The sequence below is a fragment of the Hylaeus volcanicus genome, unplaced genomic scaffold, assembly GCF_026283585.1.
Source record: "Hylaeus volcanicus isolate JK05 unplaced genomic scaffold, UHH_iyHylVolc1.0_haploid 11324, whole genome shotgun sequence".
Classification (NCBI taxonomy): Eukaryota; Metazoa; Arthropoda; class Insecta; order Hymenoptera; family Colletidae; genus Hylaeus; species Hylaeus volcanicus.
The window spans coordinates 1-10,250 of record NW_026532553.1 but is presented as its reverse complement, the minus strand read 5'-3'; the positions used below and the strand labels follow the sequence as shown (position 1 = coordinate 10,250).

At 35.0% G+C, this 10,250-nt stretch overlaps 4 protein-coding genes across 5 annotated transcripts; 2 read left to right on the top strand and 2 right to left on the bottom strand.

Moving 5' to 3' along the window:
- Positions 1 to 2,263: 2,263 nt before the first annotated feature.
- On the bottom strand, positions 2,264 to 3,838 carry LOC128882378 (leptin receptor overlapping transcript-like 1). 2 transcript variants are annotated; one of them, XM_054133974.1, is made up of 6 exons: positions 3,755 to 3,838; positions 3,276 to 3,443; positions 3,123 to 3,192; positions 2,809 to 3,007; positions 2,526 to 2,676; positions 2,264 to 2,448 (listed from the first exon to the last, which is right to left on the bottom strand). In XM_054133974.1, exons 2-5 carry the CDS (start codon positions 3,304 to 3,306, stop codon positions 2,563 to 2,565), a joined length of 414 nt encoding a protein of 137 aa, XP_053989949.1. In that variant the 5' UTR covers positions 3,307 to 3,443; positions 3,755 to 3,838; the 3' UTR covers positions 2,264 to 2,448; positions 2,526 to 2,562. The 2 variants fall into 2 exon arrangements, with proteins under 2 accessions (XP_053989949.1, XP_053989948.1); XM_054133973.1 differs by having other exon boundaries at positions 3,276 to 3,816.
- Positions 3,839 to 4,166: 328 nt separating this feature from the next.
- On the top strand, positions 4,167 to 5,659 carry LOC128882379 (uncharacterized). The gene is made up of 6 exons (XM_054133975.1): positions 4,167 to 4,541; positions 4,642 to 4,700; positions 4,760 to 4,891; positions 4,954 to 5,103; positions 5,162 to 5,368; positions 5,445 to 5,659. The coding sequence occupies exons 1-6, from the start codon at positions 4,334 to 4,336 to the stop codon at positions 5,583 to 5,585; spliced, it is 897 nt and encodes a 298-aa protein (XP_053989950.1). The 5' UTR covers positions 4,167 to 4,333; the 3' UTR covers positions 5,586 to 5,659.
- A 204-nt stretch (positions 5,660 to 5,863) lies between these two features.
- LOC128882381 (40S ribosomal protein S23) lies at positions 5,864 to 6,890 on the bottom strand. The gene is made up of 3 exons (XM_054133978.1): positions 6,755 to 6,890; positions 6,252 to 6,411; positions 5,864 to 6,181 (listed from the first exon to the last, which is right to left on the bottom strand). Exons 1-3 carry the CDS (start codon positions 6,756 to 6,758, stop codon positions 5,914 to 5,916), a joined length of 432 nt encoding a protein of 143 aa, XP_053989953.1. The 5' UTR covers positions 6,759 to 6,890; the 3' UTR covers positions 5,864 to 5,913.
- Positions 6,891 to 7,178: 288 nt separating this feature from the next.
- Positions 7,179 to 8,849, top strand: LOC128882380 (peptidyl-prolyl cis-trans isomerase NIMA-interacting 1-like). The gene is made up of 4 exons (XM_054133977.1): positions 7,179 to 7,272; positions 7,408 to 7,574; positions 8,056 to 8,268; positions 8,346 to 8,849. Exons 2-4 carry the CDS (start codon positions 7,520 to 7,522, stop codon positions 8,564 to 8,566), a joined length of 489 nt encoding a protein of 162 aa, XP_053989952.1. The 5' UTR covers positions 7,179 to 7,272; positions 7,408 to 7,519; the 3' UTR covers positions 8,567 to 8,849.
- Positions 8,850 to 10,250: the final 1,401 nt, after the last annotated feature.

Here is a 10,250-nt window from a genome sequence, read left to right as displayed (position 1 = left end):
AACAGTTACGGTCTCTGGAAAAATGACATAGCTGTAAAGTAGAGCTCTTTGGAAAATTGTGTTCGCATTCAATATTGAATACTTTTGCAGTGGTTTACCTGAAAAGAATACCTGAATGTACGCATTCATTCATTCATTCATTTAAAGTGCGTAACTTATTATAAGTACAAAGTTATTGCACTAATGCTTACTTATTACTAGCTTATTTCCATTCTTCTTGAATGTACGCAGTAGTCTTTTGGAAAGTTTCTCTTATTGAATACTTTTGCAGTGGTTCACCTGAAAAGAAACCTGAATGTACGCATTCATTCATTCATTTATTTAAAGTGCGTAACTTATTATGTGTACAAAGTTATTGCACTAATGCTTACTTATTACTAGCTTATTTCCATTCTTCTTGAATACACGCAACAGTCTTTTGGAAAGTTAATTTTTGAGAAAATGACGACACTTGGAAAGAAATATTTCTCCAGCATCGCCTTCATTGTGACTGTGCTGTCTCCCTTACTAATATATTACGTTGTCCCAAAAGTTTCTTTCCTTTTATTAATAATTAACGCACACACAATATTTTATGTTTCATGTTACATTACAAAATTGTGTTCAATTCATTTCGCTTCATTACTGTTGCAGCATCAATGTCTAAGAAATTGGATTGTCTATTTATATAAACACTGCCACAGAAAATAATTGAACGCAACTTAGGAAAGTTACTGCAAGTTTCCTATAAATGCATAAAAGTCCGCTGTCCACTCATACCATCCCGTACAATAAAAATGCCAGTAAAAAAAGAAATGACAAAAGAATTAAATAATAAGAATGCATAATAATTCGATTGTTTCACTCGTAGCAACAGGCGATAAATCAACAACGTATGAGGCAACAAATGCTCGCTATGCAACAGCAGCAAGCACAGCAACAGCAGCAAGCGCAGCAACAGCAACAACAGGGCAACGCTGGTGGACAACAACCGACTCCGCAATTGGTGACCCACTTGCAACGACACTTGAGTCAACCGCCCCAACATTATCAACATCAACCGCCGCCTTATTAGTAGTTTAATGTGTACATAAATTAAGTAATACGTTGTACAAGAACAATTTATATAAAGTGTGTAAATCTGGTTCGCAAGAGATACATAACTTAATTCGCGGTGTGAATGTGTAAAGCGTGCCATGGCGAAGGCAATAAAACAAAAAACGACTTCAGGAAGATATTAATTTCATTGTATAATATTTTCTGCGTTTTTTTTTTCTTTTACGGTTAACGCTACAACTAATAGGACATTCGTTCTGCCAGTGCATTTAGAATTTTATTAGGAAATTATTCAGTCACTATAATTTCATTGTAGTAATTATTATTAGGTTGTTCTGAAAGTTTCTTTCGCGAGTTGTACTCAATTATTTTATGTGGTCGTGTTTATATAAATAGACAATCTAATTTCATAGATATTCATGTTGTAACAGTAATAGAGCAAAATTAATTCTGCATGTATTACTTAATAATAAAGCGAAAGAAACTTTTGGGACAACCTAATATTACAAACGTCATTGAGCTATTCAAATTTCCCGCCAGAATTAATAGTTCAAATACCAGTGGCGCCATCGGTGGCGAAATGCTGAAGCTTATAGTGAAAATAGTTCCCACTGTCGCTACCAGATGGCGCCACTACATAAAGATTAATCATTTTTGTTAAATTAAATAATTATTCATAGAAATTATAAATTTAACTAGTACATTATAGCGTTACAAAGTTACCAATCGTATTAATAATGGATTTATGGCAAATAAAAAATAAAAGCGGCGATAGTTTTAACTATTTTCGCTACAAGCTTGCGCGTTTTGCCATCGATGGCGCCACTGGTATTACGACTATTAATTTTGGGGGAAAATTCGACTTCTATTTAAAAATTATACAAATTTCTGTTTTCTTACGTATACGTATATATATTTATATCTCTTTTACATTGCGACGATCATTGTTTTACATTCATTTCATTGTCACTTGAAGTTTGTTGTTTTATTCACCATAGCTACTATATTAGCAATATACAAAATATTTGTAAATTATTTATAGAGTATTAGTCTACAATTCTTATTTCATAAGTATTAAGTTTTAAGAATAACGTATAACATAATGAATGGTGGCTTTATTAATACTATCGCTATTATCGAAAACATAGGTTTAATAAGATTTCACGTGTTCCGTTATAATTTGTGCACCTAATATCGTTCAGAGAAGTTTATGATAAGATCTACGCCATTAAAAATGGAACCTTTAATCGCCGAGCGATAGCATTAGTATTGACTATAATATAGACAGTTTATAATAATATTTATATCGTATAAATAGTATACTATAAATTCTGCGATGACTTAGAATTAACGGATAACTGTCAGTCACTGCTGTGTACGATTTACATCCTTCCTTTTCTCTTGTAAAAAAACCTGCAAGAGTTTAAATGGCGTGTATACAAAAATAGAAAAGAAATTCGAGCAGAATGAAAGAAAGTTGGACAAATTACCATGTAATATTAATAAATAAGTATGACCAAGTACATTTCACCATGTATTGTAATCGATATCGTCTATATCGAAGGTTACAAACAGTCCAATTAGAGTTAGGTATACCACAACGTTACCTGCTAAAGTCAAGTAACAAGCGCCCCATTGTATCTGAAATTATTCATTCTGTACCGTAAGCGCTCTTGTCTTCTACGTTTGCAATATTATCCGATTAAGTTTCATACAAAGAAATAAAATACAGCTTAATCGCCGAATAGAAATATATGTATAATTTGAATGTACCACTGGGTCGTGAGCTGGAGATCGTGCTAATACAATAGGAAGAGCAAAAGATGACACAACGAACCCCATAGTTATAAATATAGCCAATTCCAAACACGGATTGGCAGTATTTCCTACATCATCTGTGTAGCGACGTGCGATTATGGTCGGAAGCGGTGCCAATATATAGAATAACACAACAAAAAATGGCCACCAAACTCTAGAGATAATACATTATGAAAGTTAATCACTTTAACGTAAATATATATTTGTACAACGCAATTTGTACCATGTAGTACCAGATTTATCGATTAAAATGTAACATCGGTACTTACTTGTATGCAGGTAACGCGCAGCTGAGTATGACAAACGTCATACCGACAGACCCAGCGAATGCCAAAATTACTAATCTATAAAAGGGTTTCTTTTCTATAACATTTACATTAATACGCACCACATGAATTATATAAATATTTTACAGCACTTACGCTGTTCGTTAAAGGAGCCCATTAAACGCATGGAACAAAAACAAAAATAATTTATATAAATAGCAGATATATCACTTTCAATTTCAAATTATAAACAATCATGTTACACGAAATCTTTATCGCAATATTCGTCTCTGATTTGCAAGAACAGTGGGGAATTTCTTTTACCTAAAATATTTTAAAAAGTATAGTTAAAAACGATAGTAAACAAATTTATAACGATGCTCTTTCGGTGAAAATATAAACATATTGTCTGCTAATTGAAATTCTTTCGCGAGACTGTATCGAAAACAAATTTCGTAAACACAGGCAGTACGTTTACAGAAACATCTCGAGTTACAAAAACAATAGTAAGGTTATGTTTTGACGTATCATTTTTAATTCGACTTTCTTGCCGAACTCGTACAGGAAATGTAATTTTCGTTTAAATCTAACGAGAAATGTTGCGTGCATAGACGGACAAGCATACGACCAATAACCTTTAATCCCAGCCATTATAGACCGATTTGACAACTACAAATATCGAATTTACACTTTAAAAACGTTCGTGACGTAAGGCCTGTTTAAAGCCTGATACACTTTCGATCCAGAAAACCGATTGGTTATCCAATGGATGGGGCATAAATTTATTTTTAAAAAAACTAGGATATGTTACTAGGATATGTTACTAGGATATGTTACTAGGATAGTAATAACTAGACTGCGGATTTTTATGCATGTATAGGAAAGATTCACAGATAATTTAGTTTACAAAATTCTTAATCGTGCTTTTAAAAATAATAGTATAAAGAACTTAGAATTGAGTATAGAAATGTTACTAGGATAGTAATAACTAGATTACTAAATCGATCATAGTGACTTTCCTAGGAACTTTTCTTGATGTTTACATTCATTCGTAACAATCACAGCAATGAACTGATTCAAACGTTATTCAAAAGTCTCGAAAAGTTTTATTACCATTTAGAATTATAATCTCAATTATAAAGAAGTTTAAAGATCGTTTGTCGTTCAATTTAGACAAATATCTTCAAAAGAGGTTAGGAATAACTGTATATGCGATGGATGATACAAAAGAGATCATGTCTGATATTTACAATACTCTAGTGCAAATACGTTATCCTAAAATAACAACAGCGATTGGCGAAGATGTACAAGCGACAGTTCTCAGTGGAGAAAATCGTATTACCTTGTTATCTTGGCTCCTAACTGAGAAATCTCCAAAGGTAGCCAATACGTTGGAGAATTTAAAAGGCGCTGCCTTGGAAGGTTTCATAACAAATTCATAACAAATAAAACACGACGTATTTCGTCCATGTATCGTTAAATAACAGGTTTGGTTCATTGAATATTAATGTAAATTTTGCAGCGAAGCTCTCCAAGTACTATTCTGACATTGGGATCTGTACTAACAGGAACATCGTGCTGGTACGTGTTCTATTCGAATCGGATAAAGTTACTGTTACGAGAAAAATTATGTTTTGCAGGGAAAGTGTACGCTACGAGAGCAACTTCCTTTCTTAAGACTGTTATTAGAATTTATAAAGTGTGTACACGTTGCAGAGCCATCTAATAACGAGGATAACGTACTTTACAAGTCCGTAGAAGATATGATACAGGTCTGTAAAGAGAACTTTCGATACGTATATTTATGGATGTAACAGTATTTTACGTATCGTAGGATTGTATTCTCGAAAATCCAGGCGACGAATCGAAACTGACCCGTTCGGAATCTTTGCTGGACCTCAATCTGAAAGAGTACACGACTAATCTAAAGTCGAATTCTAATTACGAAATTAAAAAGGGAGAATGCGTGGGAAATGAAACAATGGTATCGTTGAATAAAGTTTATTTTTATTGAGGCAATGTAAAATCTTGTAAAATTACAGGAGAAAGAGGATGACAAGGGTGACGAAAAAGAAAATGATATAAATTTGTTGTTTAATGCGGAGAGAGAGAAGTTTATAGAAGCTTTTTCAACGATCGAGTCCTGGCCAATGTTCAAGGAAATAAACGAAGAGAATCAAAAGAATACTATGACTTCTATGGATGATGATATAAAAGATATATGCTCGAACTTCTCTACTTTAACGCAGGTTTTGTATTCAAATATTGGGATACTTGTTACGTACTCTACGAAACGTGTTATGTTACTAATCAGTTCGTTTTTAGTTTCTGCAAACGAAAGAAGAAATATATAACGCGAATATACCGAAACAGTTGAGTCAAATAAACACACCGTTGAATAAAATTATCAAGGATGTTGTTGTCGATATAGAAGAAGCTGTATACGCGTGTAGTAATAGTCATTAAATTATTAGCATACGGTAATACCTATATATTTGTACTTTTATGAAATAGAAAATATTAAATCTACCTGTACAGTACCTAAATTAATCATCAAAAGAATACTGCGAATCTTTATGCAAATAAAATGTTTGCTAAGATACCTACAAACAGAGAAGCTAAATAAAAACTTTACTCTGCTATTATTACAATACAAATATTAATTAAAACATCTTTTATCTATAAACGCATAAAAATCCGCAGTCTATTTGCAAATTCAGTAAGGATATAAATAAACCATTCCATTTCTTTACAAATCTTTTATATGTGCAATTAGAAATACATTACAACGATCTTACGATCTGGGACGCTCTTTCTTCTCTTTGTAAAGCGCGAGTAAGGAAACATTGGCAACTTTCACCACTTTGAATCTTACTCCTGGAATGTCACCAACAGCGTGACCCTTACGACCGAATCCTGCGACTAGAACTTCGTCGTTCTCTTCGATGTTATTTAAACAACCATCTCTGGGTACGAAGGCTGTAATCTTTTTGCCGTTCTTGATAAGTTGTACTCTGACGCACTTTCGAATAGCAGAGTTGGGCTGCTTAGCTTCTACACCTCTGGAAAGTCGAATCGATGAGAATATCGGTGTATGGGATGGAGGTAAGGGATGGAGGAATGTATACGTACACTTTTTCCAAGACGATACCCTTGGCATGAGAAGCACCACCGAATGGATTAGCCTTCCACCTCGTTCCCAAGTGAGCTTTCTTGTAATCTTTGTCGTTCCAGCGTTGATCACGTCTGTGGTTCACGTGTTTACGTGCCGTACGAAGACCACGAGGCTTACCTGCGAATGGTTAGAAGCAAGGTTAATATTTAATGTAATGTCAATAGTTTCCTTGTCAATTCATTTTTGCTCAGAGAAGAATCACTCTGTATAACCAAGTATATTATCACTTATGACGTGTATATAACGTTAGTGAAAATTGTAACAAACATTCAATATTTTGCAGCAATGTTCACAGCACGTTATTTTCCACGCAATCTAAAATGGACATTTGCAAACTTCTAATTACACGTAAGCAAATTACAGTCGAACGTATTTACAAAAATATTTTCAAAGATTTCTTATACTCGAACTCGTGTTTTGCAACTTTAAAAACAATATAATTTTTAGATTCATCACGTACCCATTTTGCTCGGTGTGCTATGCGACCGGAAGAGGCCTGATCTCCATCAACGGATGTTCAAATGTAGTAGTGTTCCCGCCATATTTGAATTATGGACACGCCAAGCTCGAAACGGTACAAAAATACATGGTGTTCTAAAAATGTTGGATGTCATTGAAAAGGGTGGTTCAGGGAGTGATTTGAAACAACTTTTTCCTTAGCGAAAATGTTGTTCGAAGCTTTGTTGAAAAGATATTAATGGAAAACCTCGACCAATCAGAACGCGAGGCGGTCGAGCTCCCCGACCAATCAGAGCGCGAGGCGGCCGAGCTCCCTGACCAATCAGAGCGCGAGTAGGCTACGCGCTAGGTGACTGCGCTCCACCGGCATACTCGCGCTCTGATTGGTCAAGGAGCGCGGCCGCCTCGCGCTCTGATTGGTCGGCGTTTTCTCTTAATATCTCCTCAACGAAGCCTCGGATAACATTTTCGCTAAGGAAAAAGTGGTTTCAAATCACCTCCCGAACCAACCCTTTCAAGGTGTTACAACATTTTTGATTATTATTTCTAATTTTTACGTATTTTTCATGCGCATGCGTCGATAGGTTCTTCTCGTTTACATGAGAAGAATCCTAACCTCTAAATGGGGAAAAATTCTAACCTCCGCAATTTCAGGTTTATCAAGAGAGTTGCCTAACCTGAAAGCACAGATTAGCAAACAACTAGATGCAGTGAAACCGAGCGAAATCGTTTGACGTGAGTCAAGATAGAAAAATATTGGATAACAATGGCGGACGAGGAACTTCCAGCGGGTTGGGAAAAACGTTTGAGCAGATCTACCGGTACGTTAATTTATTTCTGACGATTGACGAATAACATAGAAAGATACTACTACAAGTATTTGTTGAAATTGTTATCGTTTTACCATACAAACAACATTTTTTTGCCATGCAGTCGATAGTGTGGATTATACCGCCGGCATTTTTTCATCAAACTAACATTCTCCTGGTAAAAATGTTGTTACAAGTGCAGAAGAATCGTAACGTTTCTAGTCTTGTACGTTTCGGTTCCCTGAAGGTCTAAAAGAGTTGATAGAACCGCTATGGTGTTGGGTTCTATCGCAGGTGTTGCATTCTCTTGTCAGAATTTGAACAAACTTAAAAAGTACCCTTCCGTTACAGTCAATGTTTAAGTAACTTCTTTTTCGTAAACAGTAAACGCTACTATCTTCTTTGTATTCGGAATCTCTTATCCCAACTACGCTTCATTTCTCTCTATATACATATTCAATACAATCGTAATCGCAGAGTCTTCTCGTTGCAGGACAGCATTACTATTTAAATATCTATACTAAAGAAAGCCAGTGGGACAGGCCAGACAAACCAGCGGATCCATCCGGGAATAACAAAGGGGACGGCCCAGAGGAAGTACAATGTTCTCATTTGTTGGTGAAGCATTCGAGTTCTCGCCGGCCTTCTTCTTGGAGAGAAGAAAACATTACGAGATCGAAGGAAGAAGCTCTCGAACTTATTAAATGTAAGTCCTAAAATCTATGACGCTTCTCGTTGTTTTCTATCGATGTAATTCATCACTGGACATTTTTGTAACCGTAGCTTACAGAGAACAAATTGTAATTGGGAAAGCAACGTTCGCCGAACTCGCCTCGAAATATAGCGATTGCAGTTCTGCTAAGCGAGGCGGAGACTTGGGACCATTTAGTCGAGGCGCCATGCAAAAACCTTTCGAACAAGCAGCGTTTGCCTTGAAAGTTGGCGAATTGTCTTCGCCTGTGCACACAGATAGCGGTATTCATATTATCCAGCGAACAGCATAAAGAAGCTTGATCTCTAATAAAGTATTGAATCTTTTCTTATTTTAAAAAAAAAAAAAAACAAATAACAACTCCTTCGGTTTTGCTGATATATATGTTTACGAGAATAGGAAATTTTCATACCAATATTAAAGATCACGTACACTTATTCGTAAACGATACGAGTGTTTTTGTGTAAGAACAACGCATACGTTGGACACTTTTTTCCCTGTAATTTAACATGACATCACACGTGTATTTATGTCTTCCAGCAGTTTTAGCTGTTCGTTAATCGAAATTTTGCTTACGACGAAAAATGCATTTGCGTATAAAAAAAAGAGTGAAATGAATTTTTAAAGTTAATGCGAGATAAAATAGACGAATTTATCCACGCATTTTCAACCGAGTACTTTATTATTATTCGCTGACCTTACATTCCTGAAGCATTAGATTAACTTTGGGTATTAGACTCTCGAATTTTCGATTCTGTTTGTCGGTTCGATCGGTGGTAGTGAACTTTACCGTTCGGTTTTGTTTATTTCTATGATTCAAACGAGAACAGAATCATCGACTGAATTAAATGCATTTTTATGAAACGCAATTAAGTTGGGATATTAACAAAATATGTATATAAATGCTCAATTAACTATTTTAACGCTGTCGTTACGATTTATTTAATCGATAAATGATATTCCTTTGGAAGGCATAAAGAATGAGATAGCACATAATATTCAGATGCGATTTATTTCAATCTCGATTAGAAAAAATAATTTAAGCATAATTATTAAGTAATAATTGTAGTATAATTTAAAGAAAATATGTACGTACCAAACAGTTCGTTCCTTGCAAAGGATGCGTTGTAAATTAAGTGTAATATCGATTCGTAACACATTGCACATTATAGGAAAATAGTACATTCAATATGTTTTCGTCGAAATTACGAACTCCGATTAAATTGCCATAACGGTAGTTGTGATACACGCATTATTCTACAAATAAATACTGTACTCGAATAACACGCGATAAACAGTGAAATATACACGACAAACATATTAACACGTGGTCAATTTTACTTAATCCTGAAATGTGTTACGAGAGAGGGAGAAACAAATTTACAAAATTCTCTTTATGTTTACGTAGCTTTTAATTAGTAACTTTAAATAGAAATGTGTTACGAGAGAGAGACAGAGAGAGAGAAACGAATTTACAAAATTTTCTTTATGCTTACGTAGCTTTTAATTAGTAAGTTTTAATAGTAGAGTAAAAATTGAGAGTTTGCTATGCGTACACCCTGGCAGAAATTATTCAATGCCAAATTACTTGTCGATGCGCATACCGTGCGTGCTGGAAATCATCCAGTATTTATGTGTAACGTCCCACAACTGAAGGAAATCCGTTATTCAATCACTTCCCTCTCAGTTGGGGAACCCTCCACGCGAAACTTGTTTTAGATCATTATATAACCACAACTATGAGCGTATTACACGGAGGGTCAGATTATGATTGGCACTACGTACCAGAGGGACCGTGAGTACGTTGTATCGGTGTCGAATATGGATGATTATCGTGATTCGTTAGGTCAGTTTAAGGGAGAGCGCCACAAACAAAGCTACCAGTAGTTATCGAGACAACATTTTGAAACTTTGTACTTTTGATGTAGACTTTGATGATGAATTCCATGGTGTAAGAATTGTTTAAACATTTTCTG